The sequence below is a fragment of the Somniosus microcephalus genome, chromosome 13, assembly GCF_052327205.1.
Source record: "Somniosus microcephalus isolate GS21.2 chromosome 13, FLI_Smic_1.0, whole genome shotgun sequence".
In the NCBI taxonomy this organism is placed as follows: domain Eukaryota; kingdom Metazoa; phylum Chordata; class Chondrichthyes; order Squaliformes; family Somniosidae; genus Somniosus; species Somniosus microcephalus.
In genome coordinates this window covers 161,050,260-161,074,199 of record NC_140999.1, presented here as the reverse complement: position 1 = coordinate 161,074,199, position 23,940 = coordinate 161,050,260, and the positions used below count along the sequence as shown (strand labels likewise).

The following is a 23,940-nucleotide window of genomic DNA, read 5'->3' as shown; positions in this document are numbered from 1 at the left end:
CTGAAGGTAAGCATGCAGGTGCAGCAGGCGGTTAAGAAAGCAAATGGCATGGTGGCATTCATAGTGAGAGGATTCGAGTACAGGAGCAAGGATGTCTTGCTGCAGTTGTACAGGGCCTTGGTGAGACCACATCTTGAGTATTGTGTGCAGTTTTGGTCATCTTATCTGAGGAAGGATGTTCTTGCCATGGAAGGAGTGCAGCGAAGATTCACCAGACTGATACCTGGGATGGCAGGAATGACATATGAGGAGAGATTGCATTGATTGGGCTTATATTCGCTGGAGTTCAGAAGAATAGAAACATAGACACAGAAGATAGGAGCAGGAGTAGGCCATTCGGCCCCTTGAGCCTGCTCCGCCAGTCAATGAGATCATGGCTGATCATCCAAACTCAGTACCCTGTCCCTGCCTTCTCCCCATATCCCTTGATCCCTTTAGACTTAAGAAATATATCTAACTCCTTCTTGAATATATTTAATGAATTGGCCTCAACTGCCTTCTGTGGTAGAGAATTCCACAGGTTCACCACTCTCTGGGTGAAGAAATTCCTCCTCATCTCTGTCCTAAATGGCTTACCCCTTATCATTAGACTGTGACCCCTGGTTCTGGACTCCCCGGCCATCGGGAACATCCTTCCTAGTGTGTCTAGTCCTGTTAGAATTTTATAAGTTTCAATGAGATCCCCTCTCATTCTTCTAAACTCCAGCGAGTATAAGCCCAATCGACCCAATCTCTCCTCATACGTCATTCCTGCCATCCCAGGTATCAGTCTGGTGAATCTTCGCTGCACTCCCTCCATGGCAAGAACATCCTTCCTCAGATAAGGCGACCAAAACTGCACACAATACTCAAGGTGTGGTCTCACCAAGGCCCTGTACAACTGCAGCAAGACATCCTTGTTCCTGTACTCAAACCCTCTCGCTACGAAGGCCAACATACCATTTGCCTTCTTAACCGCCTGCTGCACCTGCATGCTTACCTTCAGTGACTGGTGCACAAGGACACCCAGGTCTCGTTGCACTTCCCCTTCTCCCAATCTATTGCCATTCAGATAATAATCTGCCTTCCTGTTTTTGCCACCAAAGTGGATAACCTCGCATTTATCCACATTATACTGCATCTGCCATGCATCTGCCCAATCACCCAACCTGTCCAAATCATACTGGAGTTTCTCGGCATCCTCCTCACAGCACACACGCCCACCCAGCTTTGTGTCGTCTGCAAACTTGGAGATATTACATCTAGTTCCCTCGTCTAGATCATTAATATATATTGTGAATAGCTGGGGTCCTAGGACCGATCCCTGCGGTACCCCACTAGTCACTGCCTGCCACTTGGAAAAAGACCCGTTTATTCCAACTCTTTGCTTCCTGTCTGCCAACCAGTTCTCTATCCGAGTCAGTACCTTGCCCCTAATCCCATGTGCCTTAACATTACACGCTAATCTCTTATGCGGGACCTTATCGAAAGCCTTCTGAAAGTCTAAATACACCACATCCACTGGTTCTCCCTTATCTATTCTACCAGTTACATCCTCAAAAAATTCCAGTAGATTAGTCAAGCACGATTTACCTTTTGTAAATCCATGTTGACTTTGTCCGATCCTGTCACTGTTTTCCAAGTGCTCTGCTATTACATCTTTTATAATGGACTCTAGCGTTTTCCCCACTACAGATGTCAGGCTTACCGGTCTATAATTCCCCGTTTTCTCTCTACCACCTGTACGGATAACCGTAGCTGTCGTAAAGACAGCGGGGTTTGATTGACAGCTGGTTGACGGCTGACGTCATATCCGGGGGCGGGATCCGACGCCATCTTGGCCATGCTTGAAGTACTGTACTACGAGACACGGAGTCAGGACTGAATAAATGGCACGCCACTACAACTGCTTGGGAGACTCGTAATGACGTTATTAAGATAACATTACACCACCTTTTTTGAATAGTGGGGTAATATTAGCTACCCTCCAATCCATGGGAACTGTTCCAGAGTCTATAGAATTTTGGAAGATGACCAGCAATGTATCTACTATTTCTAGCGCCACTTCCTTAAGTACCCTATGATGTGGATTATCAGGCCCTGGGGATTTATCGGCCTTCAATCCCGTCAATTTCCCTAACACCATTTCCCTGCAAACACTGATTTCATTCAGTTCCTCCCTCTCATTAGACCCTATGTTCCCTGACATCTCTGGGAGGTTATTTGTGTCCTCCTTTGTGAAGACAGAACCAAAGTATGTATTTAATTGGTCTGATGAGAGGGGATCTCATTGAAACTTATAAAATTCCAACAGGACTAGACAGACTAGATACAGGAAGGATGTTCCCGATGGTGGGGGAGTCCAGAACCAGGGGTCACAGTCTAAAGATAAGGGGTAAGGCATTTAGCACTGAGATGAGGAGGAATTTCTTCACCCAGAGAGTGGTGAACCTGTGGAATTCCCTACCACAGAAGGCAGTTGAGGCCAATTCATTAAATATATTCAAGAAGGAGTTCGATGTATTTCCTAAGGCTAAAGGGATCAAGGGATATGGGGCGAAAGCAGGGACAGGGTACTGAATTTGGATGATCAGCCATGATGTCATTGAATGGCGGAGCAGGCTTGAGGGGTCGAACGGCCTACTCCTGCTTCTATGTTTCTAGGAGACAGCCACTCAATCGGCCTTCTGGAAGGGCAGTCCGTGACTGTCTGATCAGACTGCGGTTCTAATAAATTCTACCCCACATCCCCATCATTGCATCCATTTTGCTTGCCATATCACAGTGCAAAGCTGAATGAGAGACCCCACAATATCCGCAAAATTCTATTAATAAATTTATCAACATTCAGTGAACACATATATACAAAAACAATATTAACTAATCACCCTTGTGCAAACCCTTACTTCCTCTCTTTACAGTACTTTTTCCTAATCTTCTGCTCCTACATAGCATCTCCCCAGTGGCCGCAGCAGGGCTGGAGGAAGGCTGCTGAGTGTCGGTGCCAGAGACCACACATGGCCTTGCAGGATGCCCTCAACCGGCTCTGGGCCTGGAAAGCCCGGCTGTAGACTGCACCACCTCAGGCTGGGTGGCGGCAGTCTGGGCTGGCTGGATGACAGGCAGCGACAAGGGCAATGGCGGAGTGGCAGTGGTGGGAGCAGGAATGCTGTCATCCTGAGAGAGGACAGCAGCTTCCTGCTTGACTGACCCACTGCCACTCCCCCGGGGCAGCACCTCAGCATCCCTAGCAATCTGCTGGAGCACAGATTGGTGGCCTGCTGCGACACCATGAGATCCCCAGTGGACTGTGTTGGACCCAGCGACAATGGCAACAGTCAGAGCTTGCATGGCATCAAGCTGTCTGAGACTCGATGGCAGCAACCATTGACTGCATTATAGCACTAAGACATTGTATGGCTTCCGCCTGTGCTGCAATGGATGCTGCCACATTGCCCATGACACGCAGCATGAGGTCTGGGTCCCCACGGTCACTCGGGGAGTCCACCATTCTTGCAGACTGCCAAGGATGGGCTCCACGGTGTGCGCAGAGCTCTGTGCAGTGTTGGAGGCGGACTCCTCCACACTCCTTACTATTGCCGACAGGCTCTCGGGCACCCTTACCATTGATCCTATGATCTCCTTGTGCATGCCCATCACCCTTCTTGTGTACGCCTCCTCATCTGAGTCCTGTGCAGCAGAATTCGCCCTCCGGTGAGCTAGCTCCCGAGCTCCCCTTTCCCCCTGGCCTTGCTGTAGCCCGCTCGTCCCCGGTGCATCACCCAGTGCAGACCCCTCTACTAAACTCCCACATTACAACAGTGACTCCACTTCAAAAGTACTTGTTGGCTGTAAAGCGCTTTGAGACATCCGGTGGTCGTGAAAGGCGCTATATAAATGCAAGTCTTTCTTTCTTTCTAAAGATCGCGTAGTCCCAGTATCTGAGGTGGTGCCTGCGGGTGAGACATGCAGTGACGCAGTGCTTTTGTAGAATCATAGAATGATATAGCACAGAAGGAGGCCATTTGGCCCATTGTGCCTGTGCCAGCTCTTTGAAAGGGCTACCTGTTGGCATATGGACCTTGGTTAATTCAGCTTCCGAAAGGTGTTCATGTTTCGTTCATTCAATATGGGGAAAAGTGGTTGGCATCATTAGAGAGAAAGAGAGAGAGATACAGACTTCACTTAGCAACAGCCAGTGTTGAAGACTGAAGTAGGGCTTTGGGGTGTTTATAGTATTGCCAGACTGTAAACATCCCACCACACACCATTGCAATTTTTGCAAGAGGATGTTGAAGTACAAACCGATGGAATGACGGTACATTGAATGGAAACACCGAACATCGATGTACAAGAAGTGTAAACTTGTGTGCATCGGCTGAAGGACGGTGCTTTTGACCGGAGACTACCAAATATCCAGTTTGATAAAGAGAATAATGTATAAATATAAACTGTTTCCTTTATTCAAGCAGCACGAGAAGGGACGCACCTACATTCGCGTGCTCTATCTGTGACTATACTCCGCTTGTAAATTGCTTTTTATGCTGCAGTTAAAGAATAAAATGATTCTAATCAGAAGACTGAATTCGTTACTACTCAAGTGAACAACAGAATGTTGTTTTAAAACAACACTGGGGAGACAGCACGAGAGACCGAGTGGGAGCGGGAGAAGGACGGGGAGAGACTGTTGGAGATGGACGGGGAGAGATAGAGAGAGAGAGGCAGACTGGAGGGAGACAGACAGAGAGAGACAGACGGAGGAGACAGACGGTGGGGGAGACAGCAAGGGAGTCAGACGAAGAGACAACCGGGGAAGGGAGACCGAGAGAGAAAGAGGGAGAGAGAGAGACAGATGAGGAAACAGACGGGTAGACAGATGCGGAGACAGAGCGAGAGAGACAGGTGGTGGGGAGACAGACCGATGAGAGAGAGAGATGGACGGTGGTGGGAGAGACAGACGGGGGGTGAGAATCGGGGGATACAGTTGTGGGGAGACACATAGAGAGACACACAGGGTGGAGACAGAGATTGAGACAGACGGCAGGGTGACAGATGGGGTGAGACAGAGTGTGACAGGCAGATGCGTAAGAGAAAGAGTGAGACAGACGGGAAAACAGAAGGGGGAAGCCTGATGGGGAAGACAGAGAGAGAGAGACAGATGGGGGCGAGACAGACTGTGGAGACAGAGGGAGAGAGAAAAAGACGGGAATTCTTCCTCCTCCTCTTCTGCAGCCTCACTCTCACTGGGAGACTCAGGGACAGGCTGGTCATCTGGTTGCCAATGACCTGGAAACATAAAGGCACAAGACTCACGTTAAGGTGAGGGCAGGAAGGGAGCAAGGAATGCAGACAGTATAATGAGCTGGAAAGTGGGAAAGGCTTGTGCTGTGAGGGGGAAGTAGAATAAGAGAATGAGAGGGGATGAACATAACGTTGTTGCCTCCAAGGGGGTCGACGTCGCCGACGGCCAGGGCGCCCACCACCTGGTGCCCAATGACTGTCTACACTTGCTCCTCCAGGTCCGTAAGCTGTTGGATGTCCGCTTCAACCCCGCCTGTTCGTTCCTGCTCCCTCCTATTGTGGGCCAGCTTGGCCTGCAAGAGAAAGGAAAGTGTGTGAGCGAGTGTGCAGCTGTGTGTTTGGGAGATATGCCTGCCATAGTTGAATAGCTGTAATTGTAAGTAAAGCGTGAGATGTGGATGTGAGTTTTAGTAGGTGGAGATGCTTGGTGGGTGAGTGGTGGGGGTGTGGTGGTGCGTGCAGTGTGTACAGACTGAGGTTCAAATGCTGGTATGTAGGACTTGTTGAAGCATGCACTCACCCTGACCACCCGAATGAGGTTGTTGAATTTTTTACGGCACTGTGAGGCTCCTGATCACCACACTGCTGGCCGAGACGTTCTGTGCCACTTCCCTCCACATTGCCCTGAAGTCGTGGGGCAGTGGCCGGGAACAGCACTGCCCTCTTTCGACTGCCGTGACCAATGCCTCCAATGGCTGGTCGCTGAAACGGCGTGCTCTCTCCCTGGGACTGGGATCAGCCATGAGGATAAGAGGTGCAGCTGTTGAGTTGCTTGGAGGTCGCCTTCAGAGCCAGCAATGTTGAGAATGAGGTTGTGCTGAATCTTCAACCTCTTTAAGAGCTGGAGGGAGCCAGTGTGAATGATGAGTCCCGATTGGAGTGCACCTGAAATTGGTTATCGCTCTGCGGGTAGCGCCCCGCTCTGTGAGTAGCGCCCTAAGCTAGGTGATTAGCGCTTGATTTAGCGCTCCAGTTCTTTCTTGGAGCGCTAACAATCAATTTAGCAGGAAGTCAGAAGGATTAGCACCTGGCGCTAATTCTCCAACATTTTAAAATTTAGCAGGGCAATATCGAATTTCTAGCCCATGGTATCCATGCACTTATTAAATGTGGATAATACAAAACAGCGACATCATTGGGTGGCCAAATCTCTAAACATGATACAGAAGTGCATCTTTTTAATAAATGTTACCAGGCATATCTCAAGCTCCAGATGTATATTTTTTTCTCTATAAGCTTGAAGTTTTTATGTATTTAAGGAATGCTCATAACCAGATTTTGGGCTGAGTTCTCAACTCAGCATGAAGCATAACTGATCCTTGGTGTTAACAGATCTGTTCTATAGGTTGTCACTAAAACTAACCTCTTCAATATTCACACACATGCTGCAAGAACAACAGACGGCTAGTAGCTGTGCTGTGTGTGTAGGTGCACATGCATTGAATGGACTGAACCTTCAGGCAGGGCACTATTTCCTCTCCTTACAATTCATAGTGATACGGTAGACATAAACATAAAGTGGGGAATGCTGCCTTGTATTCATGTCGTTTTTTTTCTAAAAATGTGAGAGAATTAAATGTATGCCGTGGACTTCCATGACTCGACTTCTCCATCACCATTCCAAAAATGGTACAAATTACAAATGAGAATTGGTAATTTTACAAGATTCACTGCTGGCAGGGATTCTCGCCCATTGGGGGCACAAATCATAAATTCAAGCATATCATTTTCTGACCATTAGTGGTTGAGAAATCATGAGCAGCTCTCTCCCAAATTTCTAATTTGTGCTGATGGCGGGCAAGGCTCGTAAAATTACCCCACTAGTGTAAACTCAAGAGAAGGCCTGAAATTATTAAGTGGATAAATCCAAGAGAACTGTCAGCAGCATGACATGTGACTGGAACAATGTTGTGATTGAAGTCTTGGTAAAGGACAAGACAGTACTTCTTCTGTACCACCATGCCATTTTCATCTAGACAGGGACGCCAGATATGTAGAGTAAATATTTTGGGGGAGAAATTCAGTTGGTTGTGCCACCCGTTAGCGCCTTAAGAGGGCGATAAGTGGGGCACGAGGCGGCTAGCGCCCGGGCGCGGCGAGACCTGGGCCTCTCGCGAAATTGAGCGGACGTTTAGCGGCGGCGCTAAACCGCAACGCCCGCTCAGCTGCGCGCGCAGATCCTGACATAATTTCATGGTGCAGCGCCCTTGGGGCGCCCCGAACCGGAAATTCAGTGGCGCCCCCCTCCTTTCCGCCTGTCGCTCCCAGCGACTGGTTGACTGTAACGGTTCCCAGTCGCTGTGGGGCTGGGGGGACGCTATTTAAAGGGGGCTCTTCCTGGCTTCTTTGTGGTAGCCATTTTTGGACCACTCCTCCTGTGAGAGAGACAGAGAGATTTGCAGAGAGACAAAGGGGGAGAGCTTTCTGCATTGAGTCAGCGCTCAGAGGTACTTTTGGCTTCTGACCAGAACTTTGTAGTTAGTTTGCTTTTTCACTGGCATAACCTTGAGTGGCCACATACAAGAAACTTTGTGATATCCGGCACCGACGGGACCGAGCTGTTGCCGTCCCATCAAAACTGCCGGACAAACCAGCGCTAATGTTAAAACATACGGAAGCTTTTGAGCTCCGTATCTAGCAACAGCTTCTAAACAGTCGGCCGTAGCTTGCAAGCGTCTCTGTAGCTAAGCAACAGCTTTAGCTAGACCTTGCAGAGCCTGACTGGTGAAAAAAAAGCAACGAAAAGAAAAAAAACTTACTGAACCGATTCCTGAATTTTGCCGGTGGCTCGAGCATTCCGGACAGTTAACCTCCGGATAAACCAAAGTTTCCTGTACTATGGGGGCTGTAATGGGTGGGAACGTTAGGCTTCTCCATTACATTGAGAGGGCTCAGAGACGCCGAGAGAGAGTGCCAATCATGGCCAGACGGAGGAGGGCCAACAGGCGTCGGCACACGAGAACTTACCGTCCCAGGGTTTTCCGCCAACAGTTCTCATACCTCAACATGTCTGAGGAGCAGTGTTTTCGGAGGCTGCGATTCAGCAGGGAGGTGGTCACTGAGCTCTGCCACCTGCTTCAGCCAGATCTGCAGCCTCAACTGAGGAGTAGGACGTCTGTCGGTGGCAGTGAAGGTCACAGTGGCTCTCAACTTCTATGCCACCAGCTCCTTCCAATCCGCTCTGGGAACATTGCCAATATCTCCCAGTTCGCGGTGCATTGCTGCATCCGTCAAGTCACGAATGCCCTCTTTAAAAGGAGACGTCAGTACATTTCCTTCCCCATGACCCCGGACAAGCAGCAAGAGCGCGCAATGGGATTTGCAAGAATAGCGGGCTTCCTCATGGTCCAGGGCACCATTGACTGCACGCATGTGGCTTTGCGGGCGCCGCAAGAGAATGCCGAGGATTACCGCAACCGGAAGGGGTTCCATTCGTTAAACGTCCAGTTGGTCTGTGACCACAGACAGCTGATGGTCGCTGTCAATGCCCACTTTACAGGCAGCAGCCACGACGCCTTCATTCTGTGGCAGACCTTTTCGAGGCCCCGGCTCACCCAGGAGGCTGGCTTCTCGGGGACAAGGGGTATCCTCTGTGCACCTGGCTAATGACCTCGCTCCGTGCGCCCAGCACCCCTGCTGAAGAACGATACAATGAGAGCCATCAAGCGACCAGGAACATCATTGAGCACACAATCGGCGTGCTCAAGCAACGGTTCCGCTGTCTGGACCATTCTAGGGGAGCCCTTCAGTACTCACCTGAGCGAGTCTCCCATTTCGTCGTTGTGTGCTGCACGCTGCATAACCTGGCAATCCTCAGGACTCAGCCACTGCCACCAGACATTGGAGGACCACCAGAGGAGGAGGAGGAGGAGGAGGAGCGCCAAGACGGGAGGGAGGCACAAAGTGCAAGGGCCGTCCGTCAGCAGCTTATAGCAAGTCGGCTGTAGGCCCCCTCTGAGGGAATGGCTTCTGCCATTCAAAGAACATAAATGGAACCGTGCCGCAACCCCTAAGCCGGTCAAGGCAACAAATAGTTCAAAGAGCAAACATGCACATTCTGAATAAAGACACTTCTTTATTTAACAAACTGTGTGCCCTTCCCGTATGACAAAGTAATAGAGAGAACCCCCAAGAAAAGCAGTCAGACACACAACTGGCTTTCACAACCTGGAGACAATGAACAAAACAGTAACCAAAAAATGACCACGATCCTCAGCCTTCAATAAAACATTTAACAGCATTTTGCCACACCTTCTACTTTTTACCCTTCGAGGGTGATCTGCTTCGCTTGCGAGATTCGCCCCTTCCCACCCTGCAGCTCCTCCGCAATGGGACCCCAGTGGCTGCAGCAAGGCTGGGGGAAGGCTGCTGAGTGTCAGAAACTGGGACTGCAGATGCCCTTGAGGGACGGCCTGGACCAGCTCTGGGCCTGGAGGGCCCGGCTGCTGACTGCTCCAACTCTGCATGGGCGGCAGCAGTCTGTCCTACAGGTGATGGCAGCTGCAGTGGAGAAGTGACAGTGTTGGCAGCAGGAATGCTGTCATCCTGACAGAGGACAGCAACTCCCTGGTCGGGCGACACACTGGCACTCCCACAGGGCAGCACTGGAGCATGCGGAGCAATCTGCTGAAGCACAGACTGCTGGCCTGCTGCAGCGCGGCGAGGGCCCTGGCGATTCGTGCCCGATCCAGCGAGGGTGGCAGCAGTCAGTGCTCGTGTGGCCTCAATCTGCGTCTGCATGAGACCAGCCACTGACTGCATTGCAGCACTAAGCACTTGCGTGGCAGCTGCCTGTGCTGCACCGAAGTCCTGGAGACTCCGTGCCTGTGCTGCGCCGAAGTCCTGGACACTCCTTGCCAGTGACTCAATGGATTCGGGCATCCTTGCCACTGCAGCCATTGTGCTCCGCCTGGGCGCTCATTTCAGCGAGGAGCCGCACCTCTTCTGCGCTCACTGTAGCAGGACTCGAGGCCAGACTCTCCCTCCGGGGAGAAGGCCGTCGAGCTTCCCTACCCGACCCCGCGTTGCTGCAGCCCGCTGGGCCCCGGAGCTTCACCCTCCTCAGACCATTCCCCCCTGCTCCCCTCCAGGGAAGACGTGTCCCCATTATGGCCATGGGCTGCCTCGGCTGAGGGTGGCACTGATGGTCCGGCTTCCTCCTCCTCGTCGCCTTCAGAGTCACTCACAGTGGCAGCTTGAGGGCCCGCCTCCTCACCTGGCGAATCAGCATCTGAAAGCAGGGAGGTACAAAAGTGGCTTTAGCGTGAGGACAGGGTGGCAGCGAGGGAGGCATGAGTGCTGCAATGCACTGTATTGGTTCGATAGTGGCAAAGGATGCTGGTGTGAGGCACAAGTGGAAGGAGAGAGGTCAAAAAGGTAATGACCTTACCATTGCTGTCCAGAACGGGGTCGGCATCTCCAGTGGCGACAGGGCCAATCATCCGGCCTACCATAATCCGCTGGACTCGCTGCTCCAGATCGGTGAGGGCTTGGAGGTGAGGCCGGCCTCCCCCGGTCCGTTGCTGCTGCCTCCTGTTATGGGCCAGCTTGCCCTGCAAGCGAAAGGACGGGCTCTGAGTACAGTGTGAAGCCCTGATCTTGGCTGCACTGCCTCCCATGGTGGAATAGCCCTTACAGTTTGAAGCCCTGATCTTGCCTGCACTGCCTCCCATGGTGGAATAGCCCTTACAGTGTGAAGCCCTGATCTTGGCTGCACTGCCTCCCATGGTGGAATAGCCCTTACAGTGTGAAGCCCTGATCTTGGCTGCATTGCCTCCCATGGTCGATTAGCCCTTACAGTGTGTAAATTGCTGAATGTGCGTGTGAGTTTCATGAAAGGCCCATAGGTGTTGGATGAGGGCTGGGCATTGGGGCTTTCAGGACCCTTTGTCCATAAAGTGAGGTGAACATGCAGGGATGAAGAGGATTCTGAAAAGGATACTCACCCTGATGACCCGAGTGAGGTCGTTGAACTTCTTCCTGCATTGCACAGGGGTCCTAGGCACCATGCTGCTGGAGGTCACTCTGTGAGCCACCTCCCTCCAAGCTTTGCGATAGTTGTTGGGCAGCGGCCTCCTGCCACTGTCCGGGAACAGGATAGATCGCCTGCGCTCCACCGCGCCAACCAGAACCTGCAAGGCCCCCTCGCTGAACCGCTGCACTCGTTCCCTGGCCCTCTCCATGGTCCTAGGCGTAAGAATGTGGCAGCAGGTCTGTCCAGGCCGAGAATCAGGGCTCCGATGCGCAGGGTGTGGCTGCAATCCAAGATCGAACCTCCCCTTTAAGAGCTGACCGGCACCAGCGTGTCTGCGTGCAATCGCTAACTGGCCGCACCTGCGCTGCGCCCGCCCTCAGTGGTAGCGCCTCGCTTCTCAGGCTTAGCGCCTTAAGACAGTCGTGCAGCACCTGTTTTAGCGCTCCAAGCACCTCCTGGGGCGAAGCAGGTCAATTTAGCAGTAGGTGGTGATAATTTGCGCCGGGCGCAAAATTTCGCGCCCGCTCGATACTTACGCCCCAAACGGGGCGATACTGAATTTCTCCCCCTTTGTTTCCATGCAACCAACTATTGCTGTACAGTAAGGAAAGTATATTCTGCGATGATAGCATGGTTTTCCATTGGAATAGTAACACATACACTAACCGTCCAAGTTTCAGGTGGATGATCAGGTTGGGACTTGTCCCTGTTTGTGCATGAAAATCAACACTGTGTGCTGCTCTGTCCCCTCATCCCCACCTGAAGCTGCTACAGGAAACCAAAACTCTGTTACATGCTATGGTTGGGAACTTTTGTTTTTGCAGTAGTTTTGTGAGATCAGGAATTCATGGCCACCGTCATAATAATGGGGTATATATCCACTGGAGCAGCAGAATCAGGTATGGGCGATGGGGAGAATTAGGAAACGCAATACTAGTGTGAACTGGATGGGGATGAAAGAAGGAGATTCCAAAAAGAATACGATTGTGAATACCCATGTGAATTAGTGGGCGGGGGAAGGAGAAGAAGAAGTAGTAGAGTGCCAGCGTGAATAGAGGAGATGCGGGAGAAGTAGTACACCAGTGGGAATTGGGGGTAAGGGGGCAAAGAGTGCCAGCGTGAACTGGGGATTTGTTTTGCAAGATGAAGAGTTCCTTCCCATGGCTTGTGTCAGAATTTTGATATCTGCAGAAACCATCAGGTTTGGGTGAAGGGAGAATTGGGAAAGAACAATGCCAACATGAAGTGGGTGGGGGAGAGAATTTAAGATGTGGGGGCCAGAATTCGAATTGTCAGTGTGAACTGTGGGAAGTGGCAGTGCGAATTAGGGGACGGGAGTGCCTCTTTGTCATTGTGACAACCATAGACACAACTTAAAACAATTTATTACATTTAGCAGCATAGACTACCAGTACATATCTACAATAGCCCACAATTTCTCCCCAAGAAATGAGGGAAAATCACCAAAGTTTCTGCCACAATCTTCCACTACGCAACTGATAGAATGTCAGGTGTACCTGCAGCTTAAGGTATAATGAGTCAAGCCCCACTGCACTTTCAGTGTAGCTGCATGCCATAGGCCTGTTTGTGAGTTGTAAATCTTTTGGGGCCATCAGCTTTTGCTAATTTTCTAAGTTGACCTGTATCAACTCAGAAATTAATGCACAGAGTCCCGAGGAGTGACTCGATCAAACGACGCGGGGGATGAGCCAATGTTTGTAGGAGTCCCCACACAAATGTTTGAAAGCACTATTAGAAATCAAGTGGAGAGCTGATGAAACTCTCCCCAACAATGTAGGCAGAATGTAATTGTGCTCAAATCTATGGCTATCTAGTTAAGCTGTGGGGGATCTCCTACTTTTCTAGAGTTTCCATGGCTCTTCTATCAAAGTTACAGAGCGAGCGGCAGATTCCCTGCGGAAACTCACCCCCTCTGTATTTTGTCACAGTCTATAAATGTTTGTTTCCACATCTGACTTGCAATAAGTATGATAGATGACTTGATAATGCACTATTTAAAATAAATTATTGTCTGACGAGCTTTTTCCCATTTTTCTTAAGCTACCTTTACAAAAATGAAATCCAGACAATTCAGAAACAAGCTTTTAAAGGATTGGTTTCCTTGGAACAGCTGTAAGTTTAATAATTATCTTTCTATGTAATGATAAATATATATATTTTTAAATGTGTGCATTTCTTAATGTATTTAAAATGAACATAATAACCAATTGCCAATTTTAATTGAATTGAGTGACCATCGGAGTGCGATTCAGTCTGCTCACTCTTAGCATAGACACGCTGTAGTGTTGCAGCAAGATGGTTTATCCAGGTATGGTGGTGTTAAAAGTTCTTAATTCATTATGAAGTAAACTAGCTGATCTCCCATGGCATTGCTCTGGGGCTTGGAGCATGGTTGTGATGTTCAGCTGTTAACCTGGCCTATTCCTTTCAATAGCCTTGCCCTGTGGGCAAGTTGCCGGAGTAGAGGCTGCCAGATAATTGCAGCTGTTTCCTGAATTCCTGAGGTCAATTCGCTGGCTGTAAATTTCAGGCTCCAGGTCAATGACTGGCTTTCTTTTTCTTAAAAAGATTATTTTGTATCTATAATAAAATGTGACACTTTGGAAGTGTGACTGCTGGAGTTTGACAATTGCAACCCAAATGAGTCAAAAACTTAATGAAGCACCAAGAATAAAGATGCTTGTCCTAAAGTTTCAATTAGATGTTTTATGCTAACTTTCTGAAGTGGTTATATTTTTTTTTGGGGGGGGGAAAACACCAACTGGTGTCACCCTGGCCCAGTAATAGCACTCCCTCCTCTGAATCAGAAGGTTGTGGGTTCAAGCTCCACTCCAGGTGCTACATTGTAGGAGGTGCCATGTTTCAAATGAGACATTAAATCAAGTCCCGTTTACCTGTTCAGGTGAATGTAATGGATCTCATGGCACTGTTCGCATGATAGCAGGGGAGTTCTCCTGGTATCCTGGCCAACAGTTATCCCTCAGTCAACACCACCAAAAATAGATTCACTTGACATTTTTTTGCACTGCTTTATTGGACCTTGCTGTGCACAAATTGGCTGCCATGTGACTGCACTGCAAAAATATTTTATTGGCCAAGAGCTCTTTTTGGGATGTGAAAGGCCCGTTCATTCTTCATTCTAACTGCTCACGATTATGAAGATTAAATCGTGAAAGTTTATTTTCTCTGGTTGACCAATCCGAATGGGAAGACATGGGTTTACCACATTCTGTGTACAGTTCTGGTCACCACATTACAAGAAGGATGTGATTGCACTAGAGCGGGTGCAGAGGAGATTTGCGAGGATGTTGCCTGGGCTGGGGAATTTTAGCTATGAGGAAAGATTGGATAGGCTGGGGTTGTTTTCTTTGGAACAGAGGAGGCTGAGGGGAGACCTAATTGAGATGTATAAAATTATGAGGGGCCTTGATAGATTGGATAGGAAGGACCTATTTCCCTTAGCAGAAGGGTCAATAACCAGGGGGCATAGATTTAAAGAAATTGGTCGGAGGTTTAGAGGGGATTTGAGGAGAAATCTTTTCACCCAAAGGGTGGTGGGGGTCTGGAACTCACTGCCTGAAAGGGTGGTAGAGGCAGAGACCCTCATCACATTTAAAAAGTACTTGGATATGCACTTAAAGTGCCATAACTACGGACCAAGTGCTGGAAAGTGGGATTAGGGTGGATAGCTCTTTGTCGGACAGCACGGACAAGATGGGCTGAATGGCCACCTTCTGTGCTGTAAATTTCTATGATTCTATGATTTACCACCAGAAGAATAAAAGGGGAGATTTTTTTCTCAGTGTCATTAAAATGTGGAAGCTTTACCCAAAGTGGCTGTTGAGAGAGAGACTATAACATCATTTGAAAGGTAATTGGATAAATATTTCAAAAGGAAGATTATGAAAGGACATGGGGAAAGGGCAGTGGAATGGGATTAGATTAGTTAGCACCAGTTGAAGAGCTAGCCGATCAGCCCAATGGCCGCCTCCTGTGCTGTCATTTCTTTGATCTAATTTTCTTTTTCCCCAACAGGTACCTTCACTTCAATAATATAGAAGTGTTAGAATCTGAAACTTTTAGTGACCTTCCTAAACTTGAAAGATTGTAAGTAAAACCTTTTGGTACAAATAATTTTTGCCAAGTATTTTTTTTTCAAAACTGATCATTTTTAATCAGCACAGTGCAAACAGCTTTATTTAAAATTTCTGATATCCCTCTGCGTTTGATCTAACACATTAGGCCTTGAAATTACACTGTGGGATACCAATGTGCGAATACTTAACACATTCATTTAAAAATCCTCTCTTTGCTATTTTATTGGAAACATTAACCTGTTTAAAATATATGTTTTAATGCCTTTGGTAAAATAGTGGACAGAGGAATTTCCGACAAATATGTTTGTACACTGGTAGCCACATGTAATTGTTTGATTTTTATTTAAGAGGGCTATTGAGAATCTTCTACAGAACATTGCAACTGCATGGAACAGGATCTGATTTTCAATTCTTCTGAGCTGAACACATATACAGTTATTGCCTTTTTAGTGTATCTCAAATTTACTGGTGCTATTTTTTAAGAATGAATGTTCTTTTTAATTTTGTAGATTCTTGCATAACAATAGACTATCAAGAATACATCCAGGGACTTTCTATCAGCTTGAATCATTGAAAAGACTGTAAGTAACAAAATCTGTTTATGGAGCTATCCTGAATTTATAGAAGATAGGAGCAGGAGTAGGCCATTCGGCCCCTCGAGCCTGCTCCGCCATTCAATGAGATCATGGCTGATCATCCAAATTCAGTACCCTGTCCCTGCCTTCTCCCCATATCCCTTGATCCCTTTAGCCTTAAGAAATATATCTAACTCCTTCTTGAATATATTTAATGAATTGGCCTCAACTGCCTTCTGTGGTAGAGAATTCCACAGGTTCACCACCTCCTCATCTCTGTCCTAAATGGCTTACCCCTTATCCTTAGACTGTGACCCCTGGTTCTGGACTCCCCGGCCATCGGGAACATCCTTCCTGCATCCAGTCTGTCTAGTCCTGTTAGAATTTTATAAGTTTCAATGAGGCCATTTGCCTTCCTTATTGCTTGCTGTACCTACATGCTAGCACTGTGTTTCTTGCACGAGGACACCCAAATCTCTCTGAACACCAACATTTAAAAGTTTCTCACCATTTAAAAAAATATTGTTTTTCTATTCTTCCTACATTATATTCCATCTGCCATCTTACTGCCCACTCAGCCTATCTATATCCCTTTGCAGACTCTGTGTTCTCATCACAGCTTACTGTCCCATCTAGCTTTGTATCGTCAGCAAACTTGGATACATTACACTTGGTCCCTTCATCTAGGTCATTAATATAGATTGTAAATAGCTGAGGCCCCAGCACTGATCTTTGCGGCATCCCACAGTTACAGCCTGCCAATCTGAAAAAGACCCATTTATCCCTACTCTCTGTTTTCTTTCCGTTAACCAATCCTCTAGTCATGCTACTATATTACCCCCAACCCCATGAGCCCTTTATCTTTTATGTGGCACCTTATCGAATGCCTTTTGGAAATCCAAATGTACTACATCCACTGGTTCCCCTTTATCTACCCTGCTAGTTACATCTTCAAAAAACTCTAATAAATTTATCAAACACGATTTCGCTTTCACAAAACCATGTTGACTCTGCCAAATCATGTTATGATTTTCTAAGTGCCCTGATACCACTTCCTTAACAATGGATTCCAGCATTTTCCTGACGACTGATGTCAGGGAAGCAGAGAAGGTTGAGAGGAGATTTCATAGAAGTGTTCAAAATCATGAGGGGTCTAGTCAGAGTAGATAGAGAGAAACTGTTCCCATTGGCGGAAGGGTCGAGAACCAGAGGACACAGATTTAAGGTGATTGGCGACACGAGAAAAAACTTGTTTACGCAGCGAGTGATTAGGATTTGGAATGCACTGCCTGCAAGGGTGGTGGAGGCAGATTCAATCTTGGCTTTCAAAAGGGAATTCAATAAGTACCTGTGCTCCTGGCACAGAGAGCGGCTGCAGACTGCCCGCGGGCACAGAGAGCGGCCGCAGACTGCCCGGAGCCCGCGGGCACAGAGAGCGGCCGCAGACTGCCCGGAGCCCGCGGGCACAGAGAGCGGCCGCAGACTGCCCGGAGCCTGCGGCCACAGAGAGCGGCCGCAGACTGCCTGGAGCCCGCGGGCACAGAGAGCGGCCGCAGACTGCCCGGAGCCCGCGGGCACAGAGAGCGGCCGCAGACTGCCCGGAGCCCGCGGGCACAGAGAGCGGCCGCAGACTGCCCGGAGCCCGCGGGCACAGAGAGCGGCCGCAGACTGCCCGGAGCCCGCGGGCACAGAGAGCGGCCGCAGACTGCCCGGAGCCCGCGGGCACAGAGAGCGGCCGCAGACTGCCCGGAGCCCGCGGGCACAGAGAGCGGCCGCAGACTGCCCGGAGCCCGCGGGCACAGAGAGCGGCCGCAGACTGCCCGGAGCCCGCGGGCACAGAGAGCGGCCGCAGACTGCCCGGAGCCCGCGGGCACAGAGAGCAGCCGCAGACTGCCCGGAGCCCGCGGGCACAGAGAGCGGCCGCAGACTGAGTGTGTTGTATTCCAAGACAGTTTCTACTTGCATCGGTTTGCTATATGCCAAGGTTGAGGTACTTTGGGATCTGCCCTCCTTGCATTGCAGCTCAACTTTCAGAATAGCAGTGACAATGGAGAAACATGTGCAAGTTATTTGAAAATTGTGATTGAAGACTTATACCAAGCCATTCAAAAACAGCACAGCTGACCTGTATGGGTGCGGTAAGAATGCAGCCCACCTTCAGTCCAAAGCAATTGTAGCTAGGGTGATGCTAAAGTGAAGTCAGTGGCAGCCGGTAAATGGAGTCACTGCTGACATGATGGGCAAATAGCCTCTTATTCCCTTCTGTTGGTGGTTTAGCTCACACTCAAAGGAGATGGGGAGAGAGATTTTGGGGAAACTTCATTTGTGCAGATATATGAGGGAAAGATTGTTATTCCACCGCCCCCCCCCCCCCCCCCCACACTGTATTAATGGGGATAAGGAGTAGATGCCCTGCCATGTTTTTGATTGCTGGTTTTGCACTGCTGCTGGTCAACCCAGCTTGTAATATAAGCATGGAGGGGTAGGATGTCTGCAGGGGTTCTCCCGCTGTAACTTCGGCTGAGGATCGGCGGAAATCCCAGAGAAACGGCATGAACACAGTTTCTCCAGGATTTCTGCCAATCTCCTGCCAAAGTTATGGCGGAAGATCGGGAAAAACCCCTTTCGGAAATTCTACCCCATTGGTATTATCTGCAGAAAGGTGAAACCTGAAAGTACGGAGCTGCTTTTGAAAGTGGCTCCGTGCTATATGCGGGTACTAAAGATTCGGCTTGTCCCTCTGCGGTGATCTAAAGTGGTACAGCTGAGTGTTCCAGGATCCATTGGAATTCCAGGTGATGGTCCATTGCTGCCATAATATCTGCATTTATTTTCACTGGAACTTGGAAAAGCAGTTGGCTTCATGCCAGCCACTTAAAGGGCTTTTATATTTCTCTTTTTAAGTCTGATTCCAGGAGCCTGGCATCCATGAACCATTTCCTGGTGTTTATGCTTTTAAATCCAGCTTCTGTGGACCAGTGGCAGACTTGTAGGCTCAGCTTTACCTGGGTTTACAAGTCTGCCACCGCTTCAGGTATTTCCTGTGGCCAGCCTTAGCAAAACCAATAAGTTTACTTTGGTAAACAGCCATGCGACTTGTCTGTCAGGAGCCAGCAGCACTAACACTGCAGTACTGTAATCCCTTCCCAACCGCGGGGGATACATCCCTGAAAACCCCTGTGGTTAGTAAAACTGCGGTTGGCAAATACAGTATAAATGTTCAAATAACACATTAAAAAAGAATATAAAAGCAATAAAATCATGTTATTTACCTTAATCCTAAATTAAAAACCACGTATACGCAAAATTCACTGCCGTGGTTGGCAAAAGTTGTCGCAGAGAGGAAACCGTGTATACTTGAAATCCGCGTATGGCAAAACCACGGTTGGGGCGGGATTCCTGTACTGTAATACAATCGCAGCACAAGTGGCGTAGAAACCTCTTCATGGGAACACAACCATTGTCATTCTCTTTGTTTAATCATTTCCACTAAGAAAATACTATTCTCAGTAAACTCAATTGACACTAATATGTTCACTAAGTGCCCCACAATTGAAGTAATTAATCTGCCTTTAGCAGCAGGTTCAGATTTGATGCTGAGACCAAATAAATAGTTCCTACTGAACTCCTTTGGGAATCAAACTATTATCTGTCACTGACAGTAGGGCTTGTACATTCTACTCAGACAGTCATGCTGGCTAATGATCACAGCTCATCTGTTCAGGAGAAACTAATTGTTCATCAACAATCACAGATAATTACAAAACTTGGTTAACTATGTGTAAATGAAAAATTGCAAACTGATTCGGAACATTTGTAAATGGCTGTAAACCTTAATTCATGCCATCTATTTCCAAGACAATCTCTAAGACCTAATAGGAGGTGAGAGGTGATCTGATGATACATCTCTGGTTTGCTAATTTAAACTTTGGGAATTTACACCATTCTGAATAAGTGGAATCTTTTTTCTTCTTTACTTTGTCACTTTAATTCTCCCCTCCACTCCCACTCTGATCTCTCCGTCCTCGGCCTCTTGCATTGTTCCAACGAAGCTCAACGTAAGCTCGAGGAACAGCACCTCATCTTTCGATTAAGCACTTTACAACCTTCTGGACTTAACATCGAGTTCAACAATTTCAGACTATAAATTGGCCCCTGTATTTTATATATTTTTTAAATCTTGTTTCCTCACATGGTAGCTGTTAATGTTGCTGCCATCATCATTCACACATCATCTAGAGTCATCTTTTGTTTCTTAACTTGTCCCATTACCTCTCCTTTTGCCTTGCACCATCATTCCTTTTGTCAGTCAGTCTCTCCTGCCTTCCATCCTATCACAGACCTTCCCTTTGTTCTTTCCTCCCCTCCTCCCTGCCCCTGCTTAAAAATCTCTCTTCCCTAACCTTTTCCAGTTCTGACGAAGGGTTCGACCCAAAACATTGACTCTGTTTCTCTCTCCTTGTTGCTGCCTGACCTGCTGAGTGTTTCCAGCACTTTCTGTTGTTATTTCAGATTTCCAGCATCCGCAGTATTTTGCTATTGAATCATTTTTTTGTTCAGTTTTATTTGAAACTCAGTTTTCTAAATGAATAGGTCCCACAGAATAAGCACTGGTGATGAATTTATGTGGCCATTGCTAGCCCTCCTGTTTGTGTCCAGACAATTCCACGTGCTTTCACAAGATCTACCCTGAATGTGGCTGCCCTACACATTGTTCTAAAACGCAGCTGAATAAATGTTTTCTACAGAAAATAATGCATGTTCCAATGTGGTGTTGGATGTACAGATTTTGTTTTAATGCTTTCTTTTCCACTTTTCGAGCATGACCTTGAGGGGTCATAGCCAAGGTAGGTCCTGACAGAAGCCAGATGACAGGCTAACATGGCCATCATATTCTCCAATCATCTAAATAGGGCAATCACCAATAGGATGGAGAAACTAAATGTTCGGAGCCACATTGTGAACGTGGCTCTGATTATAAAGTAGCACAAGTAGAATAAGAATATCATTATAACATGATCATTGGTAATCATCTAAAATGGTCATTGCAGCGAACATCTCTGTAGAAGGGTTGTTTCTCTCGCCTCTCTTCTCACTCCTCTCTAATTTACACTATGTCTTTTGTCTCTTTCTGTCTCTGATCTGTCTTTAATTGTACTCTTTCAAATTGCTACTTGTGCATTCTCTCTCGCTCGCTCGCGCACACACACACACACACACACACACACACACACACACACACACACACACCATGTCATCTATAATCACTCTTACCTACCTCAGCCTTCAATTTCATTTATTTTAGGGGTGCCCCAACCTTTTGCTATTATGGGCTGCAGGGGGCATTTATAAGATTTAAATCCATGTTTCTATTACCTTTCATATATCTCAAGTTACTACTGTAACAACAACTTGCACTTATATAGCACCTTTACCAAAGGAAATTGTCCTACGGCCATTTATAGGAGTGTAATTAGACAAAAATTGACACGAGCCAAAGAAAGAGATATTCGGACACGTGCCTGAAAGCTTGACCAGAGAAATAGGTTTTAAGGTAGGTCTTAAAGGGGGGAGAGAGGTGGAGAGGCAAAGAGGTTTAGGGAGAGAATTCCAAAGCTTAGAACCTAGACGGCTGAAGGTACGGCCACCAGTGTTGGGGTGAAGGAAGTGGGGATGCACAATTGGCCAGAGTTGGAGGAATGCAAAGTTCTTGGAGGGTTGTAGGGCTAGAGGTGTTTTACAGAGCCAGGGAGGGGGAAGGCCATGAAGGGATTGGAACACAATGAGAATTTTAAAATCGAGGCATTGGTGGACCAGCCGCCAATGTAGGTCACCGGTTGGTGATAGGTGAGCAGGATTTGGTGCGGGTTAGGATATGGGCAGCAGAGTTTTGGATGTGCTCAAGTTTCTGGAGGGCGGACGATGGGAGAACGACCAGGAGAGCATTGGAATAGTCAAGTCTGGAGGTATTGATACTAACAGATTTAGGTATTCTGATTCAGGATTAATCCACCAAAGAGACAACAGTGCTAAGAGCCCTTTCCAAACCACCAGGCCCACAAAATTCAAACAGACAAGCAAATATGAAATATACTTGGTGGAAGAACCAAGTTTTGAGGCTCCAATTGCTACATGTGCCACACAGGTAGTTTGGACATCCTTTATGATAGGATTGAATCTTCTAGGATGTTTAACAAAAATTGGATTATAATCTAAGGTGTAAACACTCCCTAAATAATTTACCTGTGTAGTCTATGAACTGTTCCGTCATTGAGTTTACATATACCTGTGTTATATTTCTATTATAATTTTATTTTGCAGTCGCTTGGACTCCAATTCACTGATCTGTGATTGTGAATTAATGTGGCTGGCAGAACTGCTGAAGAAATATGCTGAACATGGTAACGCCCAGACAGCTGCCACCTGTGAGCATCCCAGGAGGCTTCAGGGGCGGTCGGTTACAACAGTAACAGCACAGGAGTTTAATTGTGGTAAATTAAATTGTTTCTGAATTATTTAGTTCTTGTAAAGTAAATGAATCGATCCCCCGTGAGTTTGTTTCACGGGTGATTGGGGGCGTGGAAAGAGGGGGGTGGAACAGTGTAAGGGGAGCAAAGCAGTCAGGCAGTTAATGCAACACTGGGCTAGGGAATGGATCCGTTGGGTGAAGTGAGAGCTAGAGTGGGAATGGAACAGGGCATGAGGCCCAAGTTCATGCAGCGATGGAGGTGAGTTGGTTTCCTGTATTTGGCAACCTGGAGCAGCAAAATCTTGGGCTGAGGCCAAGAGTGGAACCATTCCAAGGGCTGAGACTATGGTGTGTTTTTATGTCCTTGGTTTACTGACAAAGCAAGATGGTTGCCAAAAGCTTTTCAAAAAATATTTTGACATTTTAAGGGAATTGCTGATTACAGGAGCTGTATCAAAGGACTGGAGAGAAGTAAATGTGGTGCCAATATATAAAAAAGGGATGGAAGGATAACCCAGGGAATTCTAGACATTGGTAGTGGTTGAAATATTAGAAGTTATGCTGGAAGGAGAAGAGTGAGGTTTTAGGAGAAATCTAGTGTGATAAGTAGTCAACATGGTTTGAAAATAATGGATCTTGCTTGACTACCAGAGTATACTTTAAGTATCGAACTGAGTTAATTGACCAGAAGAACTCAGTAGATTAATATACCTATACTTTAGCAAAACCTTTGATGCAGTACCACATAGATTATTTTATATGATAGAAAGGCTTGGAATAGGAGGGACATTTTTGAACTGGATCAGTTAGTAATGCGAAAGGTAATTATTAAGGGAGAAGTCTAATGGGGGTGCCAAATGGATCAGTTCTTGGGACCATTATTGTTTTCGGTGTACATTAAGGATTTGGAGAATGGGATGGTACGCTCCAAGTTTCTCAGTGATATCAAATTTGGAGAGGTCATAAATAGTAGGAAACAAGCAGAGGGATCTGGGCAGGTTGGGAGACCGAACCAAAAAGTGGGAGATGTTGTTTAATGTAGAGCAGAAGGGAAACAAAAAATGACAGTACAGAAATAAATGAAAATCATCTACAGGAAACAACGCAGGAGAGGAATCCAAAGTAGATCCTTACATTCAGCACAATGTGGAGTGGTAATAAAAAAGCAAAACATGGTCTTAAGATGTACAGCTTGAGGGATAGCGCACAGCTTGAGGGATAGCGCACAAGTCCCATGGAGTGATGATTAGTCTGTATAAAGATCTGATCCATCTCAACCTTTAGTATAGTGTACATTACTGTACCAAAGGGCGAAATCCTTGCCTTGGATGAGTTCAGAGAAGTGCAATAAGTCGATAAATGGGATGAGGCACTTGAGCTATGAGGGAAAACTAAGGTTACTCGTCATTGGTACTTTGCCATAAGTAGGTTTCCCACCTGTTCAGTTGTGTTTTTTTATATAAATGATATTTGAACTAATCGTGATTTTTATACCCAAGGAACAATGCCTAAATATGATGGGAT

The 23,940-nt window shown here is 47.4% G+C and overlaps 1 protein-coding gene across 2 annotated transcripts in view; it reads left to right on the top strand.

The window, feature by feature from the left end:
- LOC147108726 (peroxidasin homolog) overlaps positions 1-23,940 on the top strand; it is a 287,308-nt gene that overhangs the window by 175,782 nt on the left and 87,586 nt on the right. For both annotated transcript variants that reach the window (XM_086005483.1, XM_086005485.1), the window contains exons 4-7: positions 13,316-13,387; positions 15,311-15,382; positions 15,882-15,953; positions 22,269-22,438. In XM_086005483.1, coding sequence (XP_085861609.1) covers positions 13,316-13,387; positions 15,311-15,382; positions 15,882-15,953; positions 22,269-22,438 — 386 coding nt within the window. The remainder of the gene's footprint in view (positions 1-13,315; positions 13,388-15,310; positions 15,383-15,881; positions 15,954-22,268; positions 22,439-23,940) is intronic.